A 16,550-nucleotide genomic window follows, 5' to 3' on the forward strand; every position below is an offset into this window, starting at 1 on the left:
GCTCCCGAGCCAAGAGAGCCATAGGTGGTAAGCGAGTCATGTTAGACCTTGTTCGGTTAATCCCGTTACCTATGGATTGGATGGGATTAGAAAAAAATAAGAAGAAGTTTGACTTGCTTGGGATTTAAACCTACCCAATCTCACTCAATCCACATGGATTGAGAGCTAACCGAACAAGCCCTTAATGTTAATGTTAATGTCAGTGTCAGCACAATACATGTCTAATGCTATATTTGGACCGTTATCCAGTACGATAGGCTGTCACGAGCACAATATGATTAAATGATCTACAATACATGATTGGATACGATCTAGACCAACGAATGATCTATAAATATGGTTATAATATGTGCATGTGATTGTAAATTACGATTTGTTATGGTTTTAAACATAATAAATTCACTTTATAGTGATATAAATGTTCAAGTTTTAATCATATCGTCCGCACTAAACCACGCTAGGCATATCGACATAGGCCTCCAAGTTGTAGCGCCCGAGCCCTCCCGCCCCACCACACCATCCACTCGGGTACCATTCCAAACGAGATATATGCTGGCAACGGTGATTTCGCGGACGTGTGGAGGCCACCCGCACTATACCCTGACGATCCACCCAAATGCTCGCTGATTGGCGCTGATAGTGGGCCATGTCTGTGGCACACAACACACTCACTAGCCCCTCCGTTATGGGCAGGCGACCCTCTTTGAAAGATGATGACGGCGCTAGACGCTTGCGGCCTGCTACGCCCGAGGGGAAGCAGGGCAGCCACGACGCAGCGACTAGTTGCCTTTGACCTGCTCGACGGCACAGCGCCCTGATGCCAATGCGAGTGGTGGCGCTGGACGATAGTTCTGCCAGACGGAACTCTCGGACCGAGCACTGGAGCGCACACAGATCAAGAATAGTAGATTAGATCTAATATACTATAAAGACATATAGTTCAATTGTGTAGCACGTCGTGTAGAACAGTTCGGCTAGGTTGGAAGACATGTCAGCTTGATAGAGAGTTGATACAAATCTGATCTTACAACAACGTTGAGGTAGTGTGTCCTGATAACATGTTGAATAACTACGTTATCACGAATTACCAGATCCGCTCCCTTCCTTCTATCAGCAGATTATACACGAGAAGTTATGGAAGATCTGTCTCCCTTTCCAGAAACATGATAAGAAACGGACAAGACACATGATGTATGGTTTAGCCTCCGACTTCTTTCCCGTATCTGTATTATAAGGGATGTACAAGTTACTTATATAGAAATGATATATCACTCCGATATAAAACCGGTATTTACCCACATAACCTTCATTATGGTTTATTAACAAAAATAACCAAAAAATGAGGCACTAACAGGATTTGAATCTTGGTCTTACGAGTGAAGAGCAAAGCTCTAGTCTTATAACTAGTGTGCCACAGGTTATTTATATTACATGTATTATATATAATAATAATTTAAAAATATAATCGTGTCAGATTCAACTGTAAAGGTGGTCTAAACAGGTCGTACCATATACTATAAATAGCACGGGTCTTGGACTAGCCAACTAGATACGATACATTTAGCCAAGTATAGTTTAATATTTTCCCTCACTATTCCTAATCTCATGAGCGTCAAATAAAGTCAAGAGGAAAAAAAAACTTATTCCCGTTTTATCCCGCATCATATACCTCGCAGTCCGGTGTCTCTAGGCCGGAGAGTTTTTAGGAAGGCCAGAGTACACGGAAGCATGGGCCTCTCTCGATCGTGTCTTTAAGCTTGAGTCATCATTTTACACGACGGAATTTGCGCGCCTGGCCCGTGTGGATTTAGGAGTACGCACGGCCCATGGGCTTTGCTCTCCGAAACGCGTTCTGATTTCTGCTTCCCCACTCCCATTCCCAGGTCCCATCCCATTCCCATCCCCGTCGGCCGTTGCGCTGTCAAGTGCGACGGCGACGGACCACGTGCCATGCCATGCCATGCCATGCCGCGCACGATCTCCTCGCGCGGAGACGACGCTGCCTCTCCGGTACCTGATGCCATGATGCTCTCGCAATCTATCAATTGGATTGGCAGATGCATGTGTCGTTCACTCGATCGTGACGGGAGCTCGCCGTATGAAAGGCTGTGTAGACTGGCGGCAGGAGATGCAGGCATCCCCGGGTCACGCGCTCCCACCAGGTGCTTGACGGATTGCGAGGGCACAGGAAGACGCACAGCGCAGGTGCTTGCTCTCTGTACTCGAGTGTTAACTTGTGGCGAGCGCACCAGGCACTGCCTCGCTCCTCTGTTAGCATTTCCCTTTCTTAATCATGCAAAATCATTGCGAAATGACCCATGGCTCATGGTGCTTGGGTTCTGGACGGCATGGTCGTTTGCAACGCTGCACTTCCACTGCGTGTCAGTGCCATTACGGTTACGTCCGTTTGTGTCGGTTCTACAGTTTATATGATAACTACCCTATCCGCTGCAGCAGTTGAAATTCTGAATCAACTTCCCTGAAATAGCTTGCATATAAGCATTACAGTTTGTATCAGATTGTCAGTGCTGTGATGGCACGGTGAATATGTGCAATAGAAATGATGTTTCGCGTGGCCATAGGAGCTTACTGCTTACTAGATGATTCACAATTGAAATGCATCGTTCAGCTGTGATTAATTATCTACGAACACCTCTAGTGCTATGTTTTTAGGTCTGCATCCACCTTTGATCTCACTGGGCACGACAGACTCCAAAAATTAGGTAACAGTTTTTCAGCCATAGGACGTGAATACTTGACAAAACCAAGATCATAAGAAGATAAGCTACTCTGTTCATTGAGCTATAATTCCATGAACTACAGAAATGGTGCCCAAAGCATACTAGTTGTCCAGTATTCAGATAACTAGACCACAATGTCTTATAAAAAAATAAGGGACTAGACCACGACTTTGAACTGTTATTAAATCACAGTATCACAACTATGTTGCTAACTAGAGTTACACTATTATCCAGAATCGTTGCCATTGCACATTGGAAGAGAGTTCTCCAATATATATGAATGCCTTTGGTGTTGCACTATTTATTTTGACAAGGGATGTTGAAGCAATCAAGTATTTGCAGTGTGCATATTAACTCAATATCTTCAAATTAGTAGCGTTTAATCCAAAGAAACAGCATTGGTGGTTCTTAAAAGAAAGTGGCCCTGGATTACACTGCCACAATATTACAGTTTTAGGAAGCCATATATTTTATTATGCATGGAGCCCTTGACGGTGTAGTGTCCGCATCACACGTCAAGTGAGATAGAGCAAGCTTGGTGACCTGAGTACCTGACGCGTGAACAGTTCTGCTTGCACATGCTAACCATAACCATATCTCCCTCTCTTTTGTTAGGTCCCAGATAGAAACAGAATTAGTATGATCTAAGCATATCTTATCAGCTCAATGATTGTGTTGTGAGCACAGAAAGAAGACCATATCATCAAAAAGCCATACAGTACTAGCATCTGTTTGCATGAATCGTATGTACATTCCAAGAAGGCATAGGCATGATAAGAAGAACATACAGCAAACTGACAAAAGGTGGAAGGTATTTCAGCCTGAGAAGAGGGCTAGACGGTCTACAGGCCTTAGGATGGATGAACTCTTCAATACAGTGTCACTGATGATTCGTACTTCTTGGCCGATTCTGGCTTTGACATATCACCGGACCGCCTCCGGAGCATCTGGCGCATGCCGTCGGCCACGCGGACGGCGGGGTTCAACTTGAACATGTTGCAGAACGCCATGTGAGCCCTCACAGCCTCCTCTACTCCATGGTGAGCCTTCCTCCTGCATGCTTCATCTCTGACCGCCTCACAGCACAGCCCACACAACCATTGGCCATGGAAGCCTGATCTCACGCTGGCAATGTAGTGCGGGGTGCAGTCCTCCTTCAGGCCACAGCACTCGCACTTGACCGATTCTATCTCCATTGCTTGCTTGCTTGTTTGCTGCTACTGCTTTCTATGTGCCTTGATTCCTTGAACTGGAGGCTATTTGTAGGGAGGTTACTATGGTTGTGAGGGGCAGTGGTGGAGGAGGGTATTTATTGATGGTGAGGTATTGGTGCATGTTCTGAGGTCAGAGATTTGAGACAGAGTTAGTTGGGTGTGAGCCTCGTTTGCTGGCCTTTTCCTGGCATTAATTTCTTTTTTTGCCTTCGGTTGGTGGCTAGAGTGGGCGGGGCTAATGGTGCTGTGGGAATATGGGGAGCCTCACGAAATGCAAAAAACTTTGTCCCTTTGCTGAATTCTCAGAAAGAGCGCGCTTAATTTCCCATGTAAATCGACCCACCTTGTACTTTTCTTGGTTAACAGTTTTTTCTTCAAGTTTCAGTTTTCTCCACTCATGGATTCCTGTTCCTGTAATATTTGAACTTCAAACCTTTAGTACCCGATAATATAAATGCCAATCATCTGTCAGGCTGAGGACACCTCACCCTGCTACCAGATTAGATTGTATGAACTAACAACATTTCTGTCAACGGTTCATAGTAGAGCGCAATCATCATTCATAGAGGAAATTTAGGCTGGATGTTGTTGTCTGGTCATCCTTTTTTTTTGTTTAAGACAAAGTTGATTCAGAGTTGGTTCGTGACATAACCTATTGTGGTCCTCTGCATAATTCTGAGCCTGGATGTCCTAAAAGGACTTAACATGTTAGCATTATCTTTTGAAAGCCTTTTATTGTGACATGGTTTATGAATAGCTTTAGTCGGTTGGCGCTTCTTTTCTTGAAGGATGGAAAGATATGGCTCCTGCGCTTTGGACTGTCCCATGGAATCTTCCTGCCGTGCTGACTGCTGAGTGTCTTCTACTTTTTTTTCTTAATCGAATTAGTCACTGCATTATGGAAGTATGTAGAGTGACAGGGAACATTCACTACAAATGTGCTTTAACTGTTGCGTTTTCGTGTAGCTGAGTTAATGTTCGAAGCAACTGATATTCAAATTAAGCGGTTGGAGAACTAAAGGGCAAAGTAAATGAATGCTTCACAAAAGAATCCTCCATAAAAGGTGAGGCTATTTGGGCCCTTTAGTTCTTCATTTTTCAACTTGAAAGTTCAAAACATGACCTGTTTGTTTCCTTAAGTATCATCATTTTTATTGATTTATTTGAATTGTTTGATAATCTCATGTTACATATCAGGTGTCACAGCCAGATTAGGGGGGCATTCTATTTGCTGTATTTATGGTTCACAGTGGCAGCATGGGCCAATGCTAATGAATGAAACTGAAATCCTCGGTGCCCCCATTTATTTTGATGTTGGCTTGATGTTCATGGTCTTGAAGTTTGATACATTAGGTAGAAGTAATGCACTCTAAATCATCAGAATTTTATTACCTTGAGACATTATTGAACCAAAATCTATAGTTTCGGGGCCGATCCTCCTCTTTGTTGGCCCTACGCTTAAGTTCTGGCTTTCTGGTTCTTTGCTTTAATTTGCTAGTTCCAACAAGAGACTACATTTCGTTCTGAAGGAGGCTTTGGACCCGAAGTGTCCACGCACTCTGCATAATACAAATATAGACAGTGGGGGTCTATACTCTATAGTACTAAGGGTACGTTTGATTCAGCTTTTTGAACCTGCGCTTCTGCTTCTGCTCTTCTCCTCACTAACCGCACTAGAGTAGATCAGGTCTTATTTTGGTTTGTGGGGGCAAGGATGTAGCAGCGAATGTTATTTTACATGCCGGCCTCATCCTCTTTTATTTACGCAGGGGGCCGAAACTAGTAAGTTATTGCACTCGATCAGGACGTGAGAGATAGAGTCAGACTCGTTCCTCTAACATTTTTTCCCCTCATATTTCCAAGAGAAATAGAGGTTCTTATTGCTAGCTGGAGGAGTCATTATGCTATACTATCTTATCATTTCCTGGCTGACTAAATAGAACTGCATAGTTGATCTTTGCATGCATGTGAACTGTCTGAATTCTTGTCACAGTGCAACAACCGGCGTTCTGTATTCATATATCACTGTGTATGTTAATCATTGCTCTGGTTGCTGGATAAGTTAAGTTTTGTCATAAACCACCCGTCTCAGTCTTCCATTTATAAATCATTTGTATGCACATGGCGCTTCTTCCCCCCCCCCCTTTTTTTTTGCAATTTGATTGAGCAAGCACTAGTCGAAGGCTGGATTTCAGGTTGGCCACAGGAAATCTCATCCTCTCCCATGTAATGATGTCGTGCCGGCCGGAGATGACGCTCGTCCACATTGGCACATCGTGCTGTATACGGTTCTCAATCAATTTTCAGTGCGGTGTCATGAGCTTTGTATTCCCTGTCATGCCATATGACATTCATTCCCCTGCACATGATGCTACTCATCTTCTTTGACGTAATAGTGTTTTTTTTAATTGGATGACTGTGGAGAATATTAAATAGGCCATCAGTTGTTAAGATTTCCTATCGGTTTTCAGGTAGATTACTCGAGTAGCGTGGTCTGTCCATGTGTTACTCGGATACTGCTGGTGGATGAATTTCCCCGTCATCCAGTGCCACATGGCTTGACCGCAGCCAACACCTCTAAACATGTTATCGGATTTCTACGGCCATTCATTGCTGTTCGCCCTTGGACACAGGAGAAGATGAATGGTGGGCTGTGGGCACCGGTGAATCAGCTTGAGGGACAAGATCGGACACGCAGCCATGGCAGAGATTTGCTGTGCGAGTGTTGGAGCCTTCGAGGGGGCATGTGATGTGAGCGGACGCGGCAAGTTGCAACACGCATCTGCGTGCGCCGACGCATGTGGGGCTCAGTGTTTGTACGTGAGCCGTCTAAAGGAACAGGCAGGGGCAGATGGCACTGTCCGTTTGCCATGTGACCGGACTGTTGTCGGGCAAGCGGAGGACGGCTGCCCGCAGGACGCGACGGCGGTTTTCCGGTGAGCTGTGGGCCGGTACTACGCATGCATGCATGTGGGACTGCTGAATTGCTGATGATCTGCACTGCACATAAGGCTCATGAACTGCCCATACTTTCTCGTCGCCATGGACAGTAGTGCCTTTGGTCTTTATTATGCGTGCCTTCGTTCGTGTGCTTTGGTGACTCTCTCATGCTTCTGTGGCGGGTGGATGCGTGGAGGTCACAGGATCTTCAGGGGCTGCAGGAAAAGAGGGCTTTTGATAATACTGAGAGATGAGATAATGAATGTGGTGGCCGAGCCTCACATGGTGATGGTGATCCTTGTCCTTCCCTGGTTCTTCCATAGGCGCATGAGAGGCTGCTGCATTTATCATCGGGGGCTATCCGGGCCCGGGACCGGGGCTAGGAATTTATGAGGTTTTGTCACTCTCTAGCAGACCAGCTGGCAAGTGGCAACTGAACTTCTGTTATTTATCAATAATAAAAAAGAAACTTAACTTGTGATCGAGAAAAAAAAAGGAAAACGACTTATTAGCAAAGTATGCATTCACATGATCACATCCATGTTATGGCTACTGGGTCTATTCTTTTAGATGAGGATTAGCCCCAATGATTAATCTGACTTTGGTCTCCTTATCATTAGAATCTAGTGAGCATGATTCCTTTAAAAAAAATTAGAAATAGTAAGTACAAACCTCTTCTTGTTAATTACCCTACGAATTTCATATGTTTCGTATTAGGTTTAGCCGGTCTACATTTCTTTAATCTCTTTGTCATCAGAGCTCCATTTCTTTTAGTTGATTCGGCTTCACAGTATCCATATGTTTCAATGCTTAGGCCAGTGAGAGGGCTGTGGACACATGGGAGTTGCTAGCTACGGCCTACGGGTAAAGTCAGGTAAGGTGCCATGACCATTGCCAAACAGGTGATCATGCTTCAGTTCTATCTCGTTCGATTCTGGATTACACAGCCTTAAAGTTTAGTACTACCCCTAATGTAAACAGAGACATGTGGAAGATGAAGGCTCCTTTGAAAATTAAACTTTTTTTATGGTATTTACGAAAGGGAGTAATTCTCACAAAAGATAATCTGGCCAAACGAAACTGGCATGGAAGTTTAACTTGTGTTTTCTGCCATAAGGAAGAGACCATCAACCACCTTTTCTTTGAGTGCCGTTTAGCTTGATCAGTTTGGAATATTGTACAAATGGCTACCGGTTTCAATCCACCGCATAATGTAGAACATATGTTTGGGGGATGGCTTTTGGGCCTGAATAAAATACTGAAATCTGTGTTTCTACTTGGAGCGGCGGTCTTGTGCTGGGCTCTTTGGACCGGTAGAAACGATTTAGTGTTTGAGAAAAAACTCTATTGCTCTCCTTTGCAGGTTATCTTGTCGGCGTCACAATGCCTTTCACGGTGGGCTATTCTACAGAGGAAGGAGGTTCGACCTATGGTTGTAACAGGATCACGAACCTTGGTGAGGGTGGCCACGACGTTTTTCTCCCGGAGGCACGGGTGGCGATCTAGGCTTCGGATCGGTTATCATTAGATCAATGTCTTTTTTGGTTTTTTTTTAGTTGGCTATGTGCATTAGGCAGAGGTCGGAAGTTCTGTACCAAGGATTTGTATCCTCTTGATGTAATGACTTGGTATTTTCAATACAAGCTTCCTTTATCTAAAAAAATAAAAAATAAAAATATGATCTTTTAATGTCCCAACCACATGCAACCCCAAAAGTAGATTGCCTATTAAAATATATTTTATGATTGATCTAATGATACTTATCTAGTGCGACAAATCTAAAGTATTTTTTGTATAGATTTGATCAAATTTAAGTTATTTTAGGCGGAGAGTATCTCCAAGTATTTTTCAGGCTGTAAATTAGCTCTGATATAAGATGGTGAGAGACCAATCAGATCAGATGGTTGGGCTGGTGAAATGTGTCCCGTGGATGGGTGATGATGGATCGATGGCCCATATATGGTCCCAAAAGGGCAGGTCCCGCTAGATTGTGCAGGCTGCAGTTAAGGGACTACGTACGTACGAAGACTAGGCTGGGCCCAAACAGTCTCTGAATAAATTGAAGCCCAGCAGAGGCAGCACAGCGAAAGCCTGACATGTGGCACCGGCCCGTTACAAAAGTTTGAGGAGATAGATGATTGATTGCCTGCGACTGCCTCATCATCATCATGGTATCGAAATGAACTAGAGTTTGCTTCCCATAAGAAAGATATCATAAAATTCAGCAGAATCGGTACACTTTCAAATCCATTTCCTAGAGTTTCCCTTTCCTTGAAGTGCAAAAACATACAGAGGGAAATAATGGGCACGAGCTGTACGTGCAGGCAAGCGAGGTTCAGAATCTTCCCATGAGCAATTCCACAAAGGAAAGGGCTGGCAATGGCATGCCCTTCCGTTGCTGCTTTGGTCCAATAAAAAGGTCACGAGAACCTTTACTGGTGCTTGCTGCTAATACTGCTAGAGAGTCCATGACCATGCATGATGAGCTGAGAGCTCAGTGCTACTGCTGCTGCCTCTATGGACAGTACAGCAGACATGGTTTGGCACAGAGACGATGGAGGAAGAGACATGCATGCGAGTAGTGCTGTGGATGGATCGATCCACAAATCCCAATAAAAGCGTAGCAGTTGGAGTGAGGTCATGTAAAAGTGACCAATCCTTGTCCTCTTCGACGAACCGCACATGCCAGCCTCATCATGCCATTCATCTGTTTGTTTACAGTGGTTTTTTTTTACAAAAAAAAAGAGGAGGAGGAAAGAGATAAGAAGCTCATGACAGTTGTGAGTTGGTATTAAAGATTGTGATGAACTGATGAACAGTGATATATGCCGGCAACTTGCATCCATAACAGTTCCGTTCGAGTCCTATATATCATGCATATGAGAAAATAAAACGCAGATATTATTCTCAGACATGAGTTACTGCAGATCGTCTCTCTCACTCTCACACATAAGAGCAGCAACAAGGACTGTGAAATTTCTGTGCGAAAGGACCCTTTATTCTTTTGGGTGGGAGTGGGACTGAGACTGAGACTGAGACTGAGACTGTGCCTGTGACCTGTGCCCTGTGCCCTGGGCGAGAAGGGAATCTTCCCATGCATTTCTCGACGACGGGCATCGTCAGTGCTTTCTGTGCTGATGGGTGGCATTCTCCGGCCCGGTGATGTGATACAGTGATATCCAATCCAAGGCTTGTTCACATCAGGCACTCACTTTTTGCTCGGCGTGACGACGCCTGACGGTGTCCCTGTGCGGTTGCCCTTGCCCATCAGGATCAGGCGTGAGGTATCGATGCCTCGGCCTCGGTTCGATGGCTTCGCGCACCTGCCCGGCTGCCGGGTGGGTGCGTCTTCCGTATACGAGCCGGAGCTGGAACCGCCGGAGGAGCTCCATTAATTATTCATTGTACCGGGTCTCTCAGACTGCAAAGCCGGCCGGCAACCATTGCGATGCTTGTCCCTGTTATAGTATACTCAGTGATAAATGAGAATTGAGAGAGACAAATGACAGTAGTAGATCTTTATTGCAGAGAATCTGGTTTATATACATGTGGATACAGTGTCTCCCAAGGGGTGTGTCCCTTGGGAGAAAACTGTCAGGGGAGAGGGTTGATCACATGACAATATTTTGTAACACTCCCCCTTGATCAATCCAAGTCCACTAGATCATCTGCAAGTTGTCTTCCAATATATCATCTCCTCAAAAACTCTGTGGGAAAAATAAGGAGTACACAATGTCTTTTGGATTATGAGTAAAACTCATATTGAACTCCAAAAGAATATGCTTGTAATCATCATGCATAAAAACCCCTGTGGGGAAAAGTCAATGTTGAAGCATATAGCTTAGTTGATATTACCTCGTTAAAAACTTTGGATGAGAAAACCTTAACAAGGCAAAACTCATACAAAGAAAAGAGTGTAATATGATGGTATAAAACAGGTCGAATATCACGGAGAATTACTCCCCCTGATCTTGCAAACACTTGAGTCTTCTCATACCAATCACCTCAACACATTTTCTAAAACGTGGAGTATGGTAGAGATTTTGTGAATAGATCAACAAGATTATCACAAGACTTTGTTTGCAAGATATTCATATCTCTATTTTCCTGTTTCCATCTGAACAACACAAGCTCAATTATCCTTATGGATAATGGTCAGTGGTTCAATTGAACCACAATACGACATTGTTCTCCAATGGACCTCTAGCCCAAAGAACAATAATATGTCTATAGTCATCATCTCAAAAACCCCAGTGGGGAAAATAAATGATGAGACATATAACTCAGGCTAATATTTCTCCAAGATAATCTTGCCAGAAAATCTGAGAAATCAACATATTTGCTGAGTCTCCTTAAAAACCCAGTGGGAGAAATAAGGAGAGTAATCATACTCTATTGTTGATTCATTTGAACTCTAGGGAGATAAACTCATAACCTAGTTCAAATACAACAATAACTATGTCATAATGTATCATCCTTGAAAACCTCTACGGGGAAAATAGATGATACGACATAGACCTTGTGTTGATGTTGTCTCGTTAAAAACTTTGAATGAGAAACCCAAACAGGGGGAAAACTCATGCAAAGAAAAGAGTACAACATGATGTATAAACAAGTTCTTTCGATCAAGAGGAAACTCCCCCTGATCTTTGCAAATTACTAAGTCATCCCATACCTGCTCTCAAACACATTTAAAATGTGGAGTAAGGTAGAGACTTAGTTCGTAACTTGTTTTTCATCTAAACAACACAAAGTAATATTGTCTCCATAGATAATAAGGTCAATGATATAAAATCATGACCACCACATACCCTCAGTATGTAGTATATCATTCTGTACAATCCCACGAAGTGTGCTACAGAATAATTAGTGTAAGTGACCACTAATCTCTGTTGATAGACATTTATCAAACAGTAGGTCCAACTCACCGGAAGTATGTCATTGATCTTGTACCTGGGGATCTTCTATAAATATCCAAGATCAGTATATCCAAACATAAGGAGAGCATGAGTACACCTGGAGATCATAACTCGATCTCATGTGCTGGTAGCTAGCAAATCATTGCAAAGCAATATCCGGCCGGATGCTCTTGCAAGATACAATAGCACATCTCATGATCCCAAAGAATCAAATAACAATGATTCTCTCATATTGAATTTCTTCAATATATGTTGGATATAGACAATTTTTGTATCCAAGATACTCAAGATAGTTTACTTTGAATTGAAAATCTCTTTCAATTCATATCTTCTATCTCGAACTCCGTCGATAAGTAATGTATGTTTAGAAATATGTTGCACATATTTATATTGAACATACTATTCTTTGTGTATCCTTTCAGAAGGAAGGATTCACTAGGTCGAATGTACCATATTTGACCAGGATGCTCTAAGTCACAAAGACTTTCCAAGCATTGCAAATTTGTGATTGGTGATTATGTATTTGGAATCCTTCAAGACTCCATAAATACCAAAATCCAGTGACCACATATGCACATGTTGTCACTACATCTATCAACTGCAAAGATAGATGATTTACTGCCCATAATATTGTATCGAAATTTTACTACTCACAGTAGAAGAGAATTTATAGCATTAAAATAATGCTTGGGTTTGCGTATAACCCAGTTGCTACTAGCCATGCTTTCTCACCACCTCATTGTTTCCAAGTCCATGAAAACAAACATGTATCCACAGTAAGATACCTTGAAGTGGAAATAATTCAACACTTCTTTATGGTGAGCAAGGCTATCTCTGCAACATTGTATCACTCAACAAGATCCAGTTTGAGCATACTCGTGCTCTGCTATGGCCATAGTCTTTTGGATCACTTGGAGCGCATATACAATTGCTGAGATGTATGTGTCGACACTTGTAGCTTTCAAATAACACAATTCTCCAGTTGACATGAAGTCATTTTCTTATGCACCCTTATGATTCGTCGTGAAATCCCAAAACGAGAATCAAGGGCTTCCGATAACCTAGCCTCATCAGTGCGCACTGAGCTAGGCTGTGAATGTCTTCCATTCACAGGATAATCAATATCCTTTAGGTGTCCACCAACACTAGGTTGGTTACCAACGAATAGATGGTCTGCATTTACTATCTCAGAAGGCCTAACCTTCAGCTGCTTGCAAGCATCTTAATCCCAGTTTGTGTCCATACTTCTCCCCCTCTTATTTACAACGTCGTTGCAATAGGGAGTTAAGTGGTTTTCCATGTAACCACTCTTTCTGGCACTTCCACATAGGATTAATTTGAGTGACACCTCATAGTAAATGCACAAGGCAGTCAATTTGCAACTTCTTGCAAATCATTCGAACCCAAAGGTTCAGTTTTAGTACGTGATCCTGAGCCTGAATACTTACTGCATTCATTATAATTTCCTGGCATTCATTTTGGTACTTGAAATCTCCCCCTAATGCCTGGAAAAGCTCATGATTCAAGCAAGCGTACGGGCCGTAAATAGATTCTCAAGAAGAGATTCTAAAACTTAATGATCGACGGAGAATGAATTCTCACATAGATCCCCAGTTTTCTGTGTGCCCATATATGTACGCTGCGGTGGTGAGATTGGGAACATACCCAATGTACGCATGGGAAATCTTTCACGGATTCCCACGTACTAAAAACCATAGGGGAACTTGTACATACAGTACATGCAGTTAATCACAAGTCAGGAGCGTACAAAACATCCTGACTCCAACCATAACTAGTTGGAAATGACAATTCATTACTGATGGTCATTAATGATCCGAAATTTTCGAATCTACCACAGATTCATCATATCCTTTATGGATATCATTCTGAATACCAAGACAAACAATCACCATTGTAAGCACATTTGGTAAATTCAGTAGTGTGGAGGCTAATGTGCTCAAGCTTGAGACATTATTTCTTAATGGTCATGTGTTGTCCGAAGGACACACTTGAGGTCATCATATAGATGCACCAAAGAACCATATAAAGCCTTCAATGTCCATACCATCTTTGTAATGGACCACACTCGTTCTTTTGAAGCAATTCAAAGAACTTAACCAATTCAGATCAGATTTTAAGATAAGAGGGACTTAAAATCTCAATTTCGATGATACTCATCAAGTATCCATCTTATGAGAAAAATATGACCAATAGAATTGTCCATAACTTTTCATTTCATCCCAACAATGGAATGACCAATTTAGTCTTACCCAGCATGGTAAGTATCATCACCTGAAAAGTTATAACAAATGCAACACATTATATGGGAGGGTGTATATAGAATACAATCCATAAGAAATGTTTCCGAGAAACACATGCAATATCCATCACTATCACTTTGTGTTTCCACATGATAGAAATTTTATGGATATCTCTATAATTTGGTAAGATAAAATTAGAATATATCAACACATCCTTGATACTTCCATTACCAAAAGGGGACTAGATATTAACATATCATGATATCGCGCGAAGCGATTGTTAAAATATTCTTTCCTCTTTCCAAAGGAATATGAGAATATTTTGTTTCCCCACTTATAGAGTTTGTGGCTCAATTCTCCACATTGCATGTTTCTTCCTCAATTGGAAGAATCCCTGTACAAGTTTGCACAACTCAAATTAATGAGTCTTCAACTCCCTTGATGAGTTGGTTCAACTCTAATCGATGAGTTTGTTCAACTCAAATTCATATGAGTTTTTACACTCAAATCACATGAGTGTGTTCAACTCACACCGCATGAGTTGAACCTATCACAACATCAATTATGAGATTATACCAAATCTCATGCATCATTTAAATATTACTCAAAAGCAAATCATCTAACAAAGTGGTCTTCTCTTAGAAAAAGAAGTGTTGTTACATGATTAGTCCAAATCACGATTTACACAACTAACCACTGTTATCATGTCAGATGGAAGATTGAAGTACACTTCATATCTTAGCTTTCATGAGTAGTATGCATCTATTGGGATTTCATATACATGATTAGATGTTTAGACATACAACACTATACCACGTATAGTGTAATGACAAAAGAGTTTGTCATACTCATTGCCCTTCCCTTTTTAATGTGCTTATATATTTGCTTTCAAGCAAAAATATTTGAATACAAAGTGTTAGTCTACAACATAATGTAGACACATACTCATAAGTCCACAAGTCTTATGATTTTCTTTGCTATTCATTTTGCGCTTGCATATCAAGCCGCAAAAGCACATAAGTTCTTTTCATAGGAACCATAAGAGAAAGAGAGTGTCTTATTTCCTCCAAAATGAAGAGGTGAATTCCCATATCATGCAAAAATGAAATGAACATATCCAATGAACATTAAGGATAATTAAGTCCATTAGGCGAGTTCATCAAACTCTATTAAATAATTATCCTCCAAATGGCTTAACCATTTTTGTCTGTTGTTGCAACTTTGCTGTAAAATATATCATATCTTTATATGATGGAGAATTCCAGGTATCACATAAAGTGTATCAAATATTTTTGAAAATTGGTGTACACAATGTAGATAATCTCCATGTAATGAAACAATAGAGTAGATCTCCCAGTAGTGGGCAAAACTTTTGCTGCCTGAAAGCATGGTCTCTGGGCTGATATATTCTAGGAACATACCGCAGCCAATGCTTAGGACTCCACTACCCTGTGCATGACCAAAATTTCAAAAATAAAATGGAAATTACCATAAAGGTGAATAACAACATCACATCTCCAACATATCTACTTGGAAGAACACATAGGTAATCATCATAACCATATGATGTAGACCTTTTACTGATGGGCAAATAACATTTTGCTGTCTAAAAGCTTGGTCTCTGGGCAAATAAATTCCAAGAACTTATTGCAGCCAAAGCTTAGATCTCCATCATGTGTTGAATAATCCTAAGTTCAAGATATGTGTCATATTTTACAAGAATTCATCGTTTAATTAAGTAGAACTTAATTAAAAGAATTCTTTTAGCAGTCACCATGACTGCAGCGTCCAACCTGGCTCCATAGCCCGCGACGCCTGCTTGGTCCGTGATCTTTTTGGGTTAGCACGTATAGGTAATCATCTCGAAAGATGTAGACCTTATAGTGATAGGCATTTCAAATGCGGCCTAAAGCACGATCTCTGGGCTACTAAATTCTATAAAGAATTTAGCGCAGCCTGTGCTTAGGACTCCATCACCCTATGCTTTTATCCCAAAAAATGCAACCTTATTTTGCATGAAGACCATTAAGTATTGACTTATTAATGTGTTATGTTTCCATGCAAACATAAAAGAACGCAAAAACAGAAACAAGCCGAAAATATGTGAATTATAAATATAAATAAAATATAATTCACAAACAGTTCTGCATTTTTCATATTAAAAATAGACTAATATGTACAATTACATATCTCATCAAGAAGTCTAAATATTCAAATTTAGATTCTCAACACTGAGCAAAAGTAATTGAGTAGAAAATAAATAAAAATAAAAATAGCAGGGCGCTTGTGGCCCATCTATGGCTGAAACCGACCCATGAACTGTCATATAAAACCAACAGTTAGGGTTAGCAAACCCTAACCGGCTTCCTCTTCACAGGCGGCGGCGGCCAGTCGGCTCAGCGGCGCGGGCAATGGCTGCCCGGGCGTGCAGGTCCTCGCGGCGCGTGGGCGCGGGCACTTGGCACAGCAGCCCGA

At 41.9% G+C, this 16,550-nt stretch overlaps 1 protein-coding gene and 1 long non-coding RNA gene across 3 annotated transcripts; one reads left to right on the forward strand and one right to left on the reverse strand.

The window, feature by feature from the left end:
* Positions 1-1,888: 1,888 nt before the first annotated feature.
* On the forward strand, positions 1,889-8,551 carry LOC103626009 (uncharacterized). 2 transcript variants are annotated; one of them, XR_002748307.1, is made up of 5 exons: positions 2,116-2,205; positions 4,922-5,019; positions 5,153-6,891; positions 7,710-7,769; positions 8,259-8,551. It is a non-coding gene; the product is annotated as an uncharacterized lncRNA (long non-coding RNA). The 2 variants fall into 2 exon arrangements; XR_002748308.1 differs by lacking the exons at positions 4,922-5,019; positions 5,153-6,891 and having other exon boundaries at positions 1,889-2,205.
* LOC103626008 (uncharacterized) lies at positions 3,382-4,140 on the reverse strand. The gene has a single exon (XM_008646392.4). It carries the CDS (start codon positions 3,935-3,937, stop codon positions 3,611-3,613), a length of 327 nt encoding a protein of 108 aa, XP_008644614.1. The 5' UTR covers positions 3,938-4,140; the 3' UTR covers positions 3,382-3,610.
* Positions 8,552-16,550: the final 7,999 nt, after the last annotated feature.

The sequence above is a fragment of the Zea mays genome, chromosome 5 (genome assembly GCF_902167145.1).
Source record: "Zea mays cultivar B73 chromosome 5, Zm-B73-REFERENCE-NAM-5.0, whole genome shotgun sequence".
Taxonomy (NCBI): Eukaryota; Viridiplantae; Streptophyta; class Magnoliopsida; order Poales; family Poaceae; genus Zea; species Zea mays.